Source organism: Danio rerio, chromosome 2, assembly GCF_049306965.1.
Source record: "Danio rerio strain Tuebingen ecotype United States chromosome 2, GRCz12tu, whole genome shotgun sequence".
Lineage (NCBI taxonomy): Eukaryota > Metazoa > Chordata > Actinopteri > Cypriniformes > Danionidae > Danio > Danio rerio.
Genome location: NC_133177.1, coordinates 34,593,382 through 34,613,167, shown reverse-complemented (window position 1 = coordinate 34,613,167; position 19,786 = coordinate 34,593,382). Strand labels below are relative to the sequence as shown.

Sequence of the window (19,786 nt, the reverse complement as noted above, 5' to 3'; positions counted from 1 at the left end):
AGATCCTGCTTTACATGTTATAGGAGTTTCTACAATTGAAATTTAATGTGTTTCCCTAGAATAACTCAGTTTTGGATTGTACTTTTGTACTCTGTAAGTTTGCATGAACACGTACAGTATTTAGACATAATTCATGAAGGAAAAAACAGGCAGGGTTTCTCGGGTGGTACTTGTGTCCTGTGTATCCGATTTAACAACAGCAGCATGATTTCTGAGAATTATTCAGGTCTGCGGAGGAAAGGTCACTGTGCAGTTTGAAATGATCTGATCAATCCCATATTTCCCTCAGAAAATATATGGACAAATTTGCAGCTTTATGGGTAAAACAGCTTGTCACTGGGGCAGTACCCTTGAAAGGACATCTTCTTTTATGTTTTATTTACCCATAAAAGTTTATTGTAATATCTTAAGGAAGCATATTGCTACTCTAAGATACTAAAAACATCCTAGTGGTAGAAAAGGCGCATGGTTGTTTATTTAAAAGTATTGTCCCAGTGACAAGCTGTTGCAGCCCCAAAGGCACAATTGTGCAATTTTCTATCTGACAGTGAATGATACATACTTACATAAACAGACACAATTATTTAGTCACTTGTTTGTCTGCATTTTAAGAAACGACTGTATATTTTGTTCACCCAAACAGATGTTTATGAGGAATTAAGCATTCAATTTACTGAAAAATGTACGAAACTTCACATGTATAATATTATTTAACATAATATTAATAATATTTAACTTTTTTAGCCATATTTTCCAACCATCCATGCATCTTTTTCTAACGTCTTGTTGTTCATCCACTCAGCAATCCATCTTTTCAATCAATTCATCCATCAATCTTTTGTAATATCTTTTTTGTCTGTCCTCCCAGCAATCCCATCTTTTCCAGCCATCCACCCAGATATTCAACTATCTATATATCCATCCATCTCCTCTATCCATCTTTTTAAGCCATCCTTCCAGCAAACCATCTTTTTCCATCCATCCATCCATGCATCTTTTTCCATTAATTTATCCATTCATCCATGCATACATTTTTATAACGTCTTGTTGTTCATTCACCCAGCAATCCATCTGTCTATTCATCTTTTCAATCAATCATCCATCAGTCTTTTCTAACATCTTTTGTCCATCCTCCCAGCAATCCATCTTTTTCAGCCATCCATCCAGATATCCAACTATCTATATATCCATCTATCTCCTCTAACCATCTTTTTTAACCATCCATCCATCCATCCATCCATCCATCCATCCATCCATCCATCCATCCATCCATCCATCCAATCATCCATCAATTAATCTCTTTTTAACATCTTTTTCCATTCATATATCCATTCATCCATCCATTAATTGTAATAACGTCTTGTTTATCCACCCAGCAATCTATCATTCGATCCTTCTTTTCAATCAATTCATCCATCAATTTTTTCTGAGATTCTTTTAGTTCATCCTCCCAACAATCCATCTTTTCCAGCCATCTATCCATCTCATCTAACCATCTTTTTAGCCATTCTTCCAGCAATCTATCTTTTTTTACCATTTTATCCATCCATCCATCCATCCATCCATCCATCCATCCATCCATCTATCCAACCATTTTTTTCTAACTTCTTGTTGCTCATCCACCCATCAATCAATCAATCAATCAATCAATCAATCAATCAATCAATCAATCAATCCATCCATCAATCTTTTGGATCTTTTTTGTCCATCCTCCTAGAAATCAATCTTTTTCCAGCCATCCACCTAGATATCCAACTATCTATATATCCATCCATCTCCTCTAATCATATTTTTTAGCCATCCATCCAGCAATCTATCCAATATTTTTCAATTGTCCATCTATCTTATCCATCCATCCATCCATCCATCCATCCATCCATCCATGCATCCATCCATCCATCCATCCATCGTCTTTTAATTAAATAAATATTATAGAAAAAATATGTAATTTATTAAAATAAATGTAAATGGCATGGCTAATCAGGGCAGTTACATCACAGCCATGTCTTGTTTTGTTCACTAGAATACACACAATGTGCAGTTGTAGAAAAAACACACACTGCCTCTTTGTATGGAAGTGTAAACAAAAATCTGAGTGATTACTTTCCTCTTCTGCACCAGCTCAAAGCTCCTTTACTTGTGTTGTGGCTTTTAAATGAGTTATGACCTGTGCTCAGCCTCCATTTCAGTTCTGCTGTGGTCAGTGAGCTGAGAATGTCTTCAGCATGAAGGGGAACGCAGTTAAAAGCAAGGCCAGAGGCACATTAACAATGGATGACCATGACTGTGGATGTTTGTCACCTCAGCAGACCTCTGTAACCTCAGAGGAAGAACAGCTCCCTGTAGAATAGAGTAAAAGCGTTGCACTGACAATGAAAAATGAAGAGCTTTGGCCACAAAACACACCGCCCTGTTTGGTTAGGCCTTGGAAATTTGATGCAGAGAAAAGCTAGAAGATAATCTGTTTGAGTTTAGTGCTAAGAATGGAGCAATAAGCTTATAGCATTATAGGATAGGTTTTTAAGCTGCAACATCAGTCTTCAGCTTTAGCTCATAGAAAAGGCTAGATTCATAACATTATTTTGATTTACTTTGCCTAGAAGAGAGTAGGCGTAAATGTTGACTTAAATGTAAAGGAAAGGTGTTTTCACACAGGGCTAGCCAGAGAGTTCAAAGGCTGTTTGACCTTCATCGGCTCGCTTTAAATGGCTTTATGTGGAGCTGAGGACATATTGATATGTCAGTAGTTGCCCATCAAATGATTTGTCATTCGACAGCTCTTCGAGGATGAGACAGTGTCTGTCAGAGAGAAACCTGTGGAGAGTGCTATTAAATCATGTCAACAAGCTGAAAGTGCTGTCAAATCTCTGGGTTTTGCACAGAAACAACTTGTCAACAAAAACATGTTGTAATATTTGATGCTCATGTTTGGTTTTGTCAGTAACACAATAAAAAAACAAACAGTAAGGATACATTTTTGTGTAAATAAATGAAATAAGATTTGGGTTTCTAAGGTTTATTGACTGGTGTCACTTTAGGAGTGCACAGAACTAATTTACTAACAGGCATTTAAATATGCCAACTTTCACAATGTTTATGTTTATTTTCCAACTTTGTTTATGTTCACTATGGGCGTAACTCACTGCATTTAAATAAAAACTCAACAAAAACCCCATTCTAACATATTTTATGTGCATTTGTCCATTTAATCACACAATTGAAACACTAGAAACTTTTCTATAATTTGCTTCATCTCAGATTGCGTGCACAGAAAGCCACGTAAGTGAAATTGTGAATTGAAAATAAATCATAAACTAATTCTGAAAAACTGCATATTATAACCTCACCTCTGGGCAAACTCGTCCCTGAAGGATCTGTGTCCTGCAGAGTTTAGCTCTAACCCTAATCAAACACACTTGCCTATATGTTTCTAGTGATATTCACAACACTGATGAATAGGTTTAGGTGTTTTTGATTTGTGTTGGAGCAAAATACCGGAGAACACCTTCCCTCTGGAATGAGTTTGCCCATTCCTGCCCCAGAGTGTGAAGGGGTGCACTGACACTATTTTATCCGAACCATGCCCAGGTGTGTTTCCCGGTTTCTTTGACAAGTGTAAGTGCTCTGAATTGGGCTTAGACGCAGTTCAAATGGCCAGCCCTGTCCCAGTTTAAAGAGGTGTGCCAGAGCGCGGTTCGGTTGGGCTTTGGCGCAATACGCTTGTAGCGAAATACCCCACAATTAATCATTTATAACTCTTTGAAGCTGCCTTTTTTAGGCTTTGCTTCAAATTGTGCCATTTTGGTGACTGTTGCTTTAAATTTAAATGAGATTGTGCTCCCAGCCTCATTAAAAAATAATCTTCAGCAATAACCATGTGAAAAGTGAATGGTGGATGGCTGCTTCTCACTAAGGGCTATTTATGGTAATGAGGAAGAGATAGTCATTAATGGACGGGGCTTTCCCCCTCAGATGAAATACAGAGAATACCAATCAAAGTGTTTCTGCAGACTGTTTTTCTGAAGTTTAATAATGAAAAATATAATAAATTTTAACCATCTGAAGCTGGCTATATTCACACAATGTTTCCACACAACTGTGTTTAAACCTCTTGCATATTTTGCATAATAGGTCCCCTTTAATGCTTAGACAACATGGCAATGTTTGAATTGATTTAAAAAATAATGGATATACATGAACCTACTAAAATCTGATTTTTAAAATGGCTCATTGCGATTCATTTTATGCATATCTGTAATTGAAACCAAGCTAGCTCTTTCGTTACTCAATGCGTATTTTTTTTAAATTCTGAGCATGTCAGTCAGGATACTGTATATTGAGACAGTCAGTCTTGCATGATTTCAAATAATTTGGGCATTACACAGAAAAGGTTTTGTGATGAACTAAACTGTATTACTTTTTACCCCAACAGAGGGCAGTGCGTATGAGGAGAGTGTCTGCAATGAGAGTAGCGTCTATGAGAGCGACAGCACATTCTACAAACAAATCGAAGGTTTGAGTACAAATCAAAACTGCTTTGATACAAATGTATGGCTGTTGCATCAGTAGTTTTGGATTATATGGATAGATTACTCAAAATTGAAACTGCAATCTTCTACTCATCCTTTGCTTGATTGGAGCCTGTTTGAGCTTCCTTCATCTGTTGAACACAAAAGAAGATATTTTGAACGCATGGATTATTTTTCTCCTAATATGGATGTCAATGATCAACTGATTTCCTGCATAAAAATATCTCCATTTGTTGGCAGTAGAAAAAAGAAACCTATAAAGGCTTAAGTAAAACTACTTGAAGGAGAGTACATGAGAACATTTTCATTTTTTGGTTGAGCTATTTCTTTAATGAGTTTCATTCTGTGAACATTTGAACACTTTTGAGTGCAGTCACAGTATGTGGCACATATAGCATCTGGTTCAGAGCTTTTTGTGAAGGCTGAATGATTATTTCAGAGCACAGCATGGCTGAGACTATTAGTGTGGCACTGCGGGTGGCAGAAGAGGCCATAGATGAGGCCATTGCTCAGGCTGAAAGCCAGACTGACAATCAAGTAAGACTTTCCCATTAATATGTTCAGGATTATTCATTCATACTGTCTGCTCAGAAACTTTTGGATATTTTCTTTTGAAGGAGAAGCAGAATGAAGCTCAATATCTGCGGCAGAACAGAGGAGAGCTAATAGAAGAATTGGCCAAAACTATAGTGGAGAAAGTGAGTAACATGTTAGCAATGACCTTGAGTTTGATCTTTTACTTTTGATATATGATTTGATATGAATCTCTGCCACATCACAACCTTGTGTGTGCAATAATTTCTAATAATTAAAAGGACATCATCAGTTACTTCATACATAATATTACTGTTTTACTGTGTTTTAGATTAAATAAAGGCAGCTTTAACCTTTTTAATTGTATTTAACACAGAGGATTCATTTAAATTAATTCAGTATTTTTTTAATGTATAATTAGTATGATTAGAGTATATGTATATTTCTATACTCTTGATTTGACATCGAAAAGATTGTTTTATATAAAAAGCAATATTTAATATAATAAATTATGTAATGATTATTTGCTTCGTTTTAAAAATTGTATAATTATTTGAAGCAAGATTGACTGTTTCTATGAATTATTTTTTGCTGATTATAAAAATATTTTACTGTCAGATTGTCCGGCGGAAGAGGGATCTGTCTGAGATAGAATCTGGATGTAATGTGGAGCAGAACCGGGATGAGATTTCTCCAGATCAAATCCAAAAGGCCTTCGATGCTGCTCTCTGGGTAACCTGCCCTTTTATTTCTTCCATTACCAGTTTTGTCCACTTTTGAGATGCACTATTGATTGCGCTGACTCTGTATAGTGGTTTTTGGATGGTTCATTTGCTTCGGTGTTCGCGGAATAAATCTTCTCGTCTCTCCTCAGAGGTCTCGCTCAGCTTTCTGCCTCCTGACTGATGAAAAAACAGATCATCACAGTAACACCGGGTCAAGGCCTTCATCATCTAAAAGCCATGCTCTGGAAATGACAGAAACATTGCCTGTCCAAGCCATGCCAAGCTGGAGGAGTGTCGACCGACTGGACAATTCAAGTTAGATTTTTTTTTACTTAATGGCTATTTACATAAAGAATTAAAACTAAGTAACACCAATGGACAATGCTCTTAATTTTATTAACATTGCATGATGCCTATTGACATTTAAAATGCTTTTAATTTTTTATTATCAATGTAGTGTGAACTTTACTTTTTCCAAAAAATTCAATAAAAAACAATTATTGTTATTATATATTATATATAAAACAATAATTGCTATTGTTTTCATCCTTGGTGTGAACAAGCCTTTAATTTATTAAATGTTCTAAATGTGGTATCATTTAAAACCCTCAACATTCAAAAATCATCCTGTGTACAGCATTTTTTTTTTAAATTCAAAATTGCATTAACCTGCAAATGGTACTTTAAGGATGCTTGGATGTTGTCATGTTTTAAATATTACTGCATGAATTTATTATTGCACTTTCTCTTTTTATTTTAAAATAAAGGTTATAATTTAACTGACATCCATGGGCTGTTTTCAGGTATAGGACTTATTTAACATTTCACAATAACCACCATTTTGGTGGTATCAACTTCAACTTGGTTAGACATATGATTTTAAAGTTATTTAAACATCCAAATAATTTCGCAAAATAAATATTTTGTGTATGTTTGAAAAAAGTGCAGTCCATTTGCTTTACTGTGAATATAAATGTCTGTATCTTTTTACACTTGAATCATTTTTTTGGCCCAAACTTATTCCGATAAAAATTTCAAGTTACAAGTTACACATTGCAACAGTTCAGTTACGTTTGTATGTCTGTGCTCAAAGAGCCTGATTGTTACATTGCCATCCAAAGATGTCCTAAATTTATGGTCTTTGGTGATAAGGTGCAAATTAACTGTTATACAACGATCCCTCGCTATAACGTGGTTCACTTTTGGTAGTCTCCCAGTTTTGCTGATTTTTATTTTCGTGCAATTTGACATGCTTTTTTTCTATAACGCATTGTGTTCTGCGTCTTGATTAGCACACTGTAGACCTGTCTGTAGACCATTGTCAGTCAATTTCCTTGGTGTTGTGTCTCCTGTATAGTACAGAATGCATTCAGCTTACTACATTTACATAAATCTTAGATCACTAGCAAATCACTAGCGGTTCTGCACCGTCAAAGGCTGAGTTGAACTTCTGGATGTGATAAAGGAAGGTAGAAGTTACGCTTTGAGGTAGAAGCTAAACTTTAAGAGTGTTTAAACGAGAAAAAAGTGTGAAGATGTTAATGCCTGTCTGAGAAAAGTGTATAAAGTGTGTAAGGGGTTTTCCAGCCTTAAAACATCTATAATAATTGTAACAATAAAGCTGACCACTTTGCGGTTTTCATCTATTGTAGGTTATTTTTAGAACCACTTTAGGACCACTGTACAGACAAAGCTAAATTAATAGCTGATACACTGATGCCTTATGATTCACCTCTACAGTTTTTGTTTTCAGTTAAAAATGATCAGTAATAATGTAGACACCATTTTACATTACACCTAAGGGTGAGCAAATTAAGAGCAAATCTTTATTTGGTGAAGGTCATCATGGTAGAATAACTCTTGCTTATAACAGGGAGATTTTTAATAACTGTACTTAACTGTAACTGTTGAATATATTTACATACTACTCAATGTATCTAAATGTTGTTCATGTATATGTCTCAGTGTTACAGAGTCCTGATGGGAACTGGATTGCATATCAGAGCAATCTGCTCTCTCGACCAAGTCTTTTAACCAAGCGCAAGAGTCTGGTGTACAGTGTTTTAGAAAAGGAGTCTGGTGTGGTGTCAGCTTATGATGACATGGGTTCAGAAACAGAGCCTGAAGCTAATGGGGTCTGGGGCGCTGCACTGGTTGAGCTTCAACTTAAAATGTCTGCCAGCAAACAGCTGACTTGCCCAGAATCCTACAGCCGGCAAGCAACCTTACCTTTGCATGCACAAGCACAATGTTTTACTGAGAACAATATTGACACTGAAAACTCCTCAGGACCGGATGGGCCGATGTCTCAAAAAACTCTGCTGCCCTTTCTGAAGAGAAAAGTACCACTGGAACACAGACGACCCGCATCAATACGCCGGCCAAACGTCTTGGATGTGAATTTCAACCCAGAAGGAGCTGAAAGCAGTGAGGATGGACTAGAGGACAGCAGAGTCAAGAGGTCACGGCGGCGGAGGAAAAACAAGAGAGAGGACGCAGAGTGGAAAGGACAGTCAGGACTGCCTTTGGCTGAACCGGTGAGTTTTTTATATTTTGAATATTCCTGTACGGTATAGATTGTTTTCACATGACTTCATTGATGATGCGTGAAACTCAGATGGAGGGCAGGAAGTGACTCTTCTACATAGAAATCACTATCAGAACATCAAAATGTTTCTGTTATATGTTTTTTTTATTGTTTAAATGGGCTAAAATAAGAAATGCTGAGCAGCTTTTATAGACTTCCAAAGTTTTTTGCTCATAAAGCGGGAACATTTTAAAAAATGGCTGAAAACGGAAGAAAAGGCGGCAAGTAATAAACATTTATTCAATACATCTATGTGTACAGCCTGTTTTTGAAAACGATAATTCGTTCGACAGAACTAACAAATATTATATACAAGCCTAGCTATGTGTATTATATGTTAAAGTGCTAGATAAAAATCAGATACACACACCACCACACGTCTACAAAATCCAGGAGAGCATAAATTAACTACCCTGACATGTAATCGCTGCAAAGAAATATCGATCTTGTTTAGCAATAATCCAAGTCTTTACTAGTGTTTTGGTGGAATAAACAACTATAACATGAACACAGATGTGCAGCTGTTTGTTCATGGTAAGTTTATTGACCAAACAAAAAAGAAATACAACCCTTGTCACAAAACTAGATATTTAGAATTGTGGAGCATTTTTCCTCCTTACAAAAAGAAATAAATAATAATGTAGACTACGCATATATGCTTTTGTATGCTTTCATCTGTTACTTTGTGATATCTGGAAGGTATCCACATGGGGAAAAAACTATATTAATTTGACCAAACAAATAAGAAATGCAACCTTTGCGACAATACTAGAAGGTTATTATTGTGGAGCACCTTTTTCCTCCTTAAACAAATTATAATAATGTAGACTATGCGTTCACGCTTATGATTGCTTTCATCTGTTATTTTGTGATATCTGCAGAATATTCACATGGGAGAAAACTATAGTAATTTATAATAAACAGGTTTTTGTACCACAAAGGAAAGTGTATGTGTACAACTCTTTGTTAATAAATGCTACTTAATGTTGGAGCATAGTAAACTGATTTACTGTAATAAATAACGTTAGTGTAAACTGTGGTGTATTGTGATGGTGTATTATTATAAAAACTGAAGCCTATTGAGTAGTTTGTTTATTACTACAGTAGTTTCATACAAAAATATAATTACTACGACAATTTAATTCAATTAATTATCTACAGTTTGCTTTTAAACACTAACACTATTGTATTTTATTTTTTCATGTAACGTGATAGCTTATACAGTATATACCGCCTCGATGACAGGCAAAGATACTTTAGTTTAGTAGAAAACTCAACCCTCTTCATGATATAAGGATCATGCCCAACATATGAGGTTATTTTCTATTGTCTCCTTTAAAATGTGGTATAAATTTCAAAAATAATATAGGCTTAAAAAGGCAAGAGGTGACTGGAATAGCACAGTACAAATATAGAAGTGAAAACAACCAGAACTGAACAAATAGACAAACTTAAATAAACAAATATACTCAACTCAAATAAAACAAGCTAGGGATTATTTAAGGAATATTTCTCATCTTGAACACTGAAGAATGTTTTGAAAATTTAAAATTACCATTGACTTAAATTGATATTTTGATACTTTAAATGGATATTTATAAGTTAAAATCATAACGTTGACATGCCTGAAATGCAAAAAATGTTAAATGTTACTTTAAAAAAAAGATTTCATACATTTTAGATTGTATTTTATGTATTTATTTAACCTTAAACGACTTTGATTCTTCATTGTCAGGATTCCAGTACCCTACCCTCAGATGCTCAGCCAAAAAGATGGTATATGAAACAAGACTCAGCCGACACTTCAGACACTGCTACCCCTGACATCCTGAGCTCTGGAGCCACAACCCCTGATCCCTTTGGACCTGATCTCAATGCTTATGGATCTTTAGATCAGGAGTTGACTTCCAAACTGAAAGAACTAACCAGTCAAGTCCGAGAAACACAACTCTCCTCTACTGAGGATGAACTGGACAGGATGGAGTTTCGAATGTGGAGTGAAAAAGATAAAGCAAAGTCAAAAGTGGGAGAGGAAGTTATGGAGGACACTTTCTTGAAGGTTGCAAAAGAAACATCAGGTGAAACGGAATCTACAAATCCAGGGAGATATATTGAGATATTGAATGAAGATGATCTGACCATCAGACTGAGAGAACTGACCAGTGAGGTCACCGAGACTCAACTTTCCTCCACTGAAGATGAACTAGATAGATTTGAGTGTCAAACTAAAACCAAATGCCTAAATCAATCAATGAGAACAGAGACAGTAGAGGTAGATGACAGGGCAGATGGAGAAAGATTCAAAACACATGACAATAAACCCCACAACCATGTAGAGAAGATGGTTGAAAAAGCAGAAAAAGAGCGATCAGAGAAAAGGGACCATGTGGCAAATCAGGACAGTAGTGAGCATAATAACACAGATGAGACTCAAATAAACTCTGGGAGACAACAACAAACAGTTGTGGATGCAGATGCACAAAATGAGAGAGCCAGCAAAATAATTAAGCAGACAAAGAACAAAAGAGAAGTCGAGACTAAAGGAAGAGAAGCAGAAATAAGTGATGTGGTTGAAGGTCAGCAGAGCCGAGCCGAGAATACAGATCTGGCTCTCAATAGATTTGTAAGTGAAGATGGAAATATGGAATTTGATCGGATCATCGATACTGTAGTGAAAGCTTTGGGTGACATGGAAGAACACATAGAGGCTTACACTAGTGAGGGGGTATTTTTAGACAGAATGGGAAGTGAGGCAGAGGAACCAGAGATGATGGATGAGGGGGAGAAAGTAACAGAACAGAAAACCGATGACAAGGCAACATTTGTGGGATGCGTTGTTAGTGGGAACCTGATGGATGAACAGGAAAAAGAAATTAATGAAGAGGCCAAAACACATGAAGTTCTGACACTAAAAAGCAGCAGTGGATTTACTGAGGACACTGAAGACAAGCAATGCATCACATCATTAGAAGATAGAGTTCAAGAGAAAGATGGCAACAGGCAAAGTGAAGAAAAAGAGGAGCAGAAGCAACTGATAACATCGCACAGCACCTCCTCTTTTCAGGAGTATCTGACACCGGATGAGATTTACAAGGTACTATACTCCCACCGAGCAATTTTATGTATATAAACCATCTAAACATAGATTACTAGAGCAAAACAAGGCTAAAATTGGGCTGTGAGTGAAATCTAACTATAATCCAATAACAGACTAGTCACCAAAGAGTGTAGTCATTCATTCATGTCTATTTGTAGACTATTGTTAGACATGCATTAGATTTTCAATTACAGGCCACTTTTGCTGTGTTTTAGCCAAGATGTCTGTGTTTGGATGTGTATTAGACATCTTAAACCCAAATAAGCCTGCTGGGAACTATTAGTCATGGGGGAAAAAAGCTTTTAGAGACTTGAACAAAATTGTTTGCTTAATATATCGGATTCGGACTCAGAGTATTCAACATGCCAGTGGTGTAAAGGTGGAAAGTGCAGATGAGTGGGGTAAAATGAGCCATTTTGTACTTATATGGACCTCATGGCAAGGGAAAAAAAGGCAGAAGCAAAAGCTTTTCAATTAATTTTAGGATGTTTCTTTTTAATTTAAATAATGATGGGCGGCACGGTGGCTGAAAGTCACTGGTTCGAGTCCCGTCTGGGCCGTTTGGCATTTCTATGTGAAGTTCGTCTGTTCTCCCTGTGTTCATGTGAGTTTGTTCTGGGTGCTCTTCTGGGTGCCCCACAATCCAAAGACATACTCCATATAATAATTGAATAAACTAATTTGTCCATAGTGCAATGTGTGTGTGTAAATGAGTGTGTATGGGTGTATGGGTTGTGGCTAGAAGGGCATCTGCTGCGTAAAACATATGCCTGAATATTTGGTGATTCATTATGCTGTGGCGACCTCTGAAATAGAGACTAAGCCAAATGAATGAATGAATGAATGTTGATCATACGATAAGGATAAAGTGTTTTAAACACGGTTTATTATATAAAAAATGTTGCTCAATTTGCCATAGATTAGGGGTAAATTGATCTACGGCAGTGGGCAAATTGACCAGCCATGTCAATGAACATTGATAAAACTAAAGATTCATTCATTCATTTTCTTTTGGCTCAGTCTTTTTATTTATCAGAGGTCACCACAGCAGAATGAACTGCCAACTTATCCAGCATATGTTTTTCACAGCAGATGCTTCCACCCTTTCAAGAAATTATACGTTTGGGTCCAAAATGTATGGTCATATGACATGATACAGGGCCCACTGGCTCATCTTACCCCACACTAGCCTAAAATCAGAAACATCAATCAACCAATAATCTAAAATATTTAAATATGAAATATTAAATTGTTCATAAGAGATAATCTGTTCTTCCTTTTTATTCTTTCCTTGTCAATAAAATGTTGATCCAATACTGATACACAATCAGATAAAAGCCATGATTCTTTAGTTCAAGAGTTCTCACAGATCAACATGTTTTGAAACGGTTGTAACAGTAAAGCCTTGTTTACTGAAACTGTGACTTCAGCAATTTGAAATGAGCTCCGAATCATTGTTTCAACACATATTGCTACAGTAAATTAAAAGCTACAGGCTGCTTGCTTGCAAATAACTTGCTTCATTTCATCCACTAATTAAGCTTCTCTGAAACTCTTTCCTTGTTTCTTTATATCTCCTCCTTTGTCTTCTTCTTTTCAATTTTTTTAGGGTGCACATGTGCTGGACATAGAGAAAAATCTACATTTTATCTCCAATATACTACACCAGGTGATGATTGTATGCTAATATTAACTGGATGAATTCATCATAAGTTTTTACTTGGCTTTGCATGTTCTTTATTTCTGAACATTTTCCATCTTCTTTTCACACACTTTTCACTGTGCATTGTGCTTTCATTTCACATATTTTACGTTCTGTTTGGGCTGAGAATGTGTTGCAAAAAAAAGGAAAAGTCGGGTCCAAGTAGAGGTCATGATTACAATGGCCAATTAGAGACGCCTTAACCTGCTCAGTGTTGCTCAAATGGAGTATTTGTTTTCAACATCAGCTCACAACATTTTTCGCATTTATGAATTACACTCTAAAATGTGGACGCAGAGTAAATGACTATGAAAGAACATTTTCCATACAAGTCGTAATTATGAGATACAAAGTCAAAATTTTGGCACGACAACTAAGCATTTAATTTTTTGTCATAATATGATTACATTTATGACTGATGTCGTAATCGGCTGATGTCATGACTAGTTTGTCAACATTTTATGTTTACTGTATGTTTTAATTGGGTCATTTAATACTTTTTGCTTTTTTATATCTCATAATAATTCATTGGTTTCATAACTTTGACTTTTTAGGTCATGAATCTCATCTAGCAAAGTCACATTTTTTTCTTGACAAATCTTTTTGTTTCATACTTTTTGTGCCATTTACAGTATATCTCATTTACTTTATTTACTTTGACATCATAATTGTAACATTGGGGCTGCTCAATATACCGCTTTAGCATCGATATTGCAATGTGCATTCACAATAGTCACTTGCAGGATCTGCAATGTAGAATTTGGATTGTATTTGATCAGCAGTGTGTTATTTTACATTTTTATGTAGAGTAATAAAGTCTTAGACGGGTGTAGCATCTCATATTTTTGATGAAAGCGCCTTAAATTTACAAATTAAATAACGTTTTTTGTAGAGCTCACCCAACTTTTACCTTACTCCAATGCCTGCTCAGTAGTGCCCCCTTATTTTACATTTTACATTACAGTTGGTTATTCAATAATAGGGGTGAGACAAAATATTGATATGCTAAATTAATTGTAATAATTCTGCCCCCAAAATGCATTATCAATTTATCCAAGTATCGATAGTTATTAAAAGGTTCATCAGCCTTGCACTGCTACTGTTTACCGCAGTACTTGCGGTGGCACGAAAACACATCAGTGTTGCAATTTCACAAAATATATGTGCTGTTAATAAAAGAAATGCAACCTATATATTTTTGATGCATTTTTTGCCCTATCATTACATATCATGATATATTGTGGATGGTTTTCTGATCTACCATCGTCATCATCGTCATTATCAATATCAGGGGCAAAAATATCATAATAATAACGTGTCATATTACTGCACCTGAATCTGACTACTTATTTCATTTTTATTTTCTGTCTTATTTATTTATGTTTGTAATTTGCTTGATTCACTCGGCTACAAGATTATTCCAATTAATCTAAACGATTGATTTCATTTCAAATAGAGTTATTCTACTCATCTGCCTAAATTGTATTTATATCAGTGCATATATATATATATATGGAGAAAGGAGCTGTAAATATTACATATTCAACTCAAATGCATATTAATGACAATGAATGAGGCTTAAAGTCACATAGTAAAATGTAAATTAGGGCTGCAAAATAGTATGGAGCTAATAATATGCCTAAACAATCTGCATTTGATTCCCAGGGATGGGTTGCGGCTGGAAGATATATATGATATATATATATATATATCAGAAAAATAAAATATCGCAATGTCAGATTTTATTAATATCGTATGGAGCTAATAATATGCCAAAACAATCTGGATTTGAATTTTGTTAATTGAGATGATTGTGAGATGTAATTGAAATAAATATATGAATTTGGTTCACTGAAGCATGTACTGTATATTTATTACACAAACTACTGAAAATAGCTGACCCCCAATAGTCAGTTTGCAGAAGAATTGTGTCTTCCTGAGCCTCACATACGCCAGAAAACTCATGCAGCTCTGTGATTGGCCAAAATGCTTAGTTTTTTTTTTTTCCAGTCACTTTTTGGTGATTGTCTACTCTTCCCTGTTGATCACTTCTGACCTACTTTCTGCTAAATCTGAATTTCTTCATCTTAAAAACATGAAACTGTAGTTTTACAAACTGTATATCTGCAGTCTATGAATTCAGAACCAAAATTTGAAAATACGTCTATAAAAAATTCAGCCTTGAAAAATTCAATTGTCTTAAATTTCAAATGTTCAATACTCAAATTATAAAATTCAAATTAAGAAAATCAAATTCAAATTAACAATTTAAAATTCAAAACAATTTTGACGGCATATAAAGTTCAGATTTATTAAATTACAATTGTCAATAATTCAAATTAACATAATTCAAATGCAGATTCATTCATTCATTTTCTTGTCGGCTCAGTCCCTTTATTAATCCAGGGTCGCCACAGCGGAATGAACCGCCAACTTATCCAGCAAGTTTTTACGCAGCGGTGGCCCTTCCAGCCGCAACCCATCCCTGGGAATCAAATGCAGATTGTTTAGGCATATTATTAGCTCCATACTATTTTGCAGCCCTAATTTACATTTTACTATGTGACTTTAAGCCTCATTCATTGTCATTAATATGCATTTGAGTTGAATATGTAATATTTACAGCTCCTTTCTCCATATATTTATCTTAAATAGAAATACTCCGCCTCATCACTGCGCAGCATCACCACAGAAGTGCTGAAAGTCTTAAACGCCACCGAAGATCTGATTCACGGCTCTATGGAAGAAGAACAGCCCAAAGTAGATCACAGTGACCTCTCCAGCATTCCCCCCGCTGAGGCCAGAAGACTGGACGAGCAGCTCAGCAGACTAGAAGAGAACGTACTGAGCCTCACTGACATCTACATTTCTTTGGTCATTATGGGCTGTTTAACAGTTTATTTTCTGTCTGGTGTGTGCAGGTGTATGTGGCGGCAGGTACAGTGTTCGGGCTGGAAGCTGAGCTGGGGGATCTTGAGGAGTGTGCGCGCGGCATTAGCGGATCCAGCACTGAACTTGAGCTGGCTCATCTGGAGGATCAGGTGGCCTCAGCAGCAGCTCAGGTGCAGCAGGCTGAGCTCCAGGTGCGTTCGGCCTGGACGCTGTGCTCTCGCTCGCTCGCTCACTCTATCAATCGTTTTACAGTAGCTGCATCTCAGAGTAACACTCCATTTAATCAGCAGTATTATTAAAGGCACAATATGAAAGATTTTATTTTGTTAAAAGATCAAAAATACAAAAAACACTTAGGGCAGGATTACATATTTTGCTGACTTACAATTGAAGTCAGAATTATTAGTCCTCCTAAAGTATTAGCCCCCCTGTAAATATTATTTTCCCAATTTAATTTCCCTCTTAACAGAAAGAAGATTTTTTCTCAAGACATTTCTACACATAATAGTATTAATATCTCATTTCTAATAACTGGTTTCTTTAACCTTTGCCATGATGACAGTAACTTAGAGTAATTAGGAAAGTCATTGTATAACAGTGGTTTGTTTTGTAGACAATGAAAAAAAATATTGGTTAAAGCTTATTTTCCTTGCTTTGTTAAACATCATTTAAGAAATATTTAAAAAAGAAAAAAATTCACAGAAGGGGTAAACATTTTGACTTCAGCTTTATGTACTTACGTCATCCCAAATTTTTCAAAGACTGTTCAAATCCAGAGAAATAAGCAAATCTAGTGACACTGTGTCCTCTTGTATCATCATGCTAGTGATGTTATACACCCTTGATTTCTGGTTTGGTTTTTATAAAAAGAGGGAAACTCCAAAGATGCTTTATTTTGTTGTGTGGGTTTTAGACTGCAAAGAGCAGCTTTGCAACAGAACCCTTACAATGTATTTTCAGGTAGTAAAATAAAACAGCGCTGCTTCTTCCTCATGTGATCACAACCAGAAGAACCGAACTTTGGCATAATAAAAGCTCTGCTGCTTTTCTGTCTCATCATGTTTGCTTCTCATCAGCGATTGCTTCAGTGTTCTCATTTCGCTTCGACAGCTTTTAGCTTTCCTCTGCCTCATACCACTGTAATAATAACATTTAATGGATAAAACACATACAACTGGAATACAATACAACTATGCATCTTTGTCAACATGCTCCCTCTATTGGCAAAAACGACATGCTGTGCCTTTTACACAATTCTTTTAATCGTCTGATATAAAATATAAAAATAATTCATTCAAAATATACAAAGTATAACATTTCAGTTACAGTATTAGTACTGTTGAATTTTAGGATTATTAATACACTAGGAAAACATACTTGTAAATGTACTTATTATCAGAAGAAGGTCTGACAAGAGGCCATCATTTTTTATCAGATAATAAAGCTGTCTATTGATAATGATCTCTAGTTGGCATGTAGTAGCAAAGTAAAAATGTATTGTTTATTGTCTAAATGTTTGTATGAAAAAAAAGTGTTACCAAACATTTATTTGACTTACATCACATGCTAATCTTTGTTTCTTAAACTTATATAAACTTTTATATTTAGTTAGACATGTTGAATTAAAATGTTACTTAAACCTAATTTATTTCATTTGTTTTCTAGGCAATATGTTGAGTTTTTAAACTTTATTTTAAGCCGTTGTCTAGACAATATTTTCAATTATAATAAACACATTGTTTTACAGTAGATAATTGTCTAGGTATAATGACTGATTTTTTTGTGTTGCTTTTAAACAAAGTTTGTTGTTTTGGTTAAAATACTAGTTTGTTTTTAGCGCAAAAATGACTAACTTTATCTGAAATAAAATAAAAGCTGAATAGAATTATTAAAAACACAAAATTGCTAAAAAAAATAAACAAATAATACACACACACACTCACATATTATATATATATATATATATATATATATATATATATTTTTTTTTTTCCAAATTAAAAATATATTTAAATAAAAATAGAAAGTATTAAATAAAAATATTTATTCAATATATTAATACAGTTTGTAATAAAATATTACCAAATAATGACAGGTTTAAAACAACTATTTAACCATTCGAACCAGGGAGTCACACAACTTCCAATAACATTTCACATAACAAGTCATTTCTGTACAAAGCAGAACAGCCATTTCAATATCTGCTTGCCTTCATCTGTGTTATTTCTGTTTTCCAGGTTTTAGACATTTCCTCAAGAATTGCCGCTTTGAAAAATGCAGGTTTGAATGTAACTCCACAGACCAAATTCATCAAGTCCAAGACTGCAAAAATCAAGGTCTTCATATTTTCTTGTAAAGAAGTGACATTCTTGCAAACTTTTCTACACCCTTATATGACTATAACTGACGTTATACTTGTTTTAGACACAAACCATCGGCTCATCTCGAAGACTGCGGCGGCGACTACCAGCTCCTCCAAAACAAGGTAATTGTTGATAATCGATAATGATGAATGATGTTTCCTGTTTTAAAATGCTTCAGAAACGACATTCTTCGTCTTTAAATCACCTGATTTATTTCTATTATATTACTCAACATCTACAGTTATTAGCGTTCAAAACATCCAAAATGATTTAAATTTTCTATTATATCTGTACATTTCAGATAAAGACACATAGAGAGTATAATGGAAGCAAGTATTACCACATGGTTAAACAACTACAAAGCCACTGATCACATGTGCCTTCAAGCTGATGGCTCAATGCAGATGTTTTCTGAACTCAAGCACGGGTTGGAAAGACTGAAATGGATTGATGTCACTCTTACAATGAAGCCATGGATCAGGTCGCTGTAGTACCTCTCTCTCTCTCTCTTAATAATTCTGTCTGAATTACTTAGAAATATTCATGAAAATGCTATAAAATTACACAATAATGTTTGGAAATTTGACCATTACTGTGAGTTCATTTGATTAAGCATATCACTTCACAAAGCAGGAGGGACAGTCCACCAAAAATAATTATTGGTATAAATATTTTGATACCACACGTTTTGGGGAAGGGTGAGAGCAAGGATGAGTTGTTTCTTTTATGTCTCACTGACAATAGAACAAAGATTTAATGCCAATATTTTACACTTCGGAGCAACTGTTTCCTGGGTTCATTTTTTTTTTTTAAACATGATTTAACTGTCAGATTTAATATATTATTCTAGCCATGTGTCAGCGATTTGTGTATCAATCACAGTCATGCAGAACAAACTTTACATTTGCTGATAATGTAAATGTCTGGTGTCAGACTTGGTATTAGAGAGGTTTTCAAAGTATTGTAATGATATCGATTTATTGTAAATGTGTAAATGAACTGTGTAAATTAATAAATGGGATTTTTTTGTTTGATTTTATGGAAATTACAATGGTACGTTATTTATTATTTACTTATTTCTTGGTGTTCCAAATACAATTAAACAGTCTTTAATATATCAGTAAATATAGCAACTCAGTCATAAGGTATTATTTTTCTGTTTAACGGCATTTAAAATCCAAATACATATTAAAAAGCATACATTTATTATGAGGATGTCCACAATATAGGGACTTTTTATGAGATTGAGTATATTTATTAAGGAGGATGACTGTTGGGTAAGTTACTTCAAAAACGAATTAATTACTAATTACATTTAATATCATTATAAATTGTACTTAAATTATTTATAAATGTA

General features: G+C 34.9%; 1 protein-coding gene across 5 annotated transcripts in view; it reads left to right on the top strand.

Moving 5' to 3' along the window:
- myripa (myosin VIIA and Rab interacting protein a) overlaps window positions 1-19,468 on the top strand; it is a 37,822-nt gene extending 18,354 nt beyond the window's left edge. Inside the window, exons 5-17 of one of the 5 annotated variants that reach the window (XM_021467549.3) lie at window positions 4,433-4,513; window positions 4,969-5,066; window positions 5,147-5,227; window positions 5,682-5,795; window positions 5,938-6,103; window positions 7,754-8,325; window positions 10,111-11,469; window positions 13,082-13,141; window positions 15,830-16,015; window positions 16,096-16,236; window positions 18,304-18,402; window positions 18,491-18,551; window positions 18,731-19,468. In XM_021467549.3, the coding sequence (XP_021323224.1) occupies window positions 4,433-4,513; window positions 4,969-5,066; window positions 5,147-5,227; window positions 5,682-5,795; window positions 5,938-6,103; window positions 7,754-8,325; window positions 10,111-11,469; window positions 13,082-13,141; window positions 15,830-16,015; window positions 16,096-16,236; window positions 18,304-18,402; window positions 18,491-18,551; window positions 18,731-18,744 (3,032 nt within the window). In that variant the 3' untranslated portion in view covers window positions 18,745-19,468. Of the gene's footprint in view, window positions 1-4,432; window positions 4,514-4,968; window positions 5,067-5,146; window positions 5,228-5,681; window positions 5,796-5,937; window positions 6,104-7,753; window positions 8,326-10,110; window positions 11,470-13,081; window positions 13,142-15,829; window positions 16,016-16,095; window positions 16,258-18,303; window positions 18,403-18,490; window positions 18,552-18,730 lie in introns of all 5 variants that reach the window. The other 4 variants (XM_685080.11, XM_073926995.1, XM_021467551.3 and 1 more) reach the window with 4 other exon arrangements.
- The last annotated feature ends 318 nt before the right edge of the window (window positions 19,469-19,786 follow it).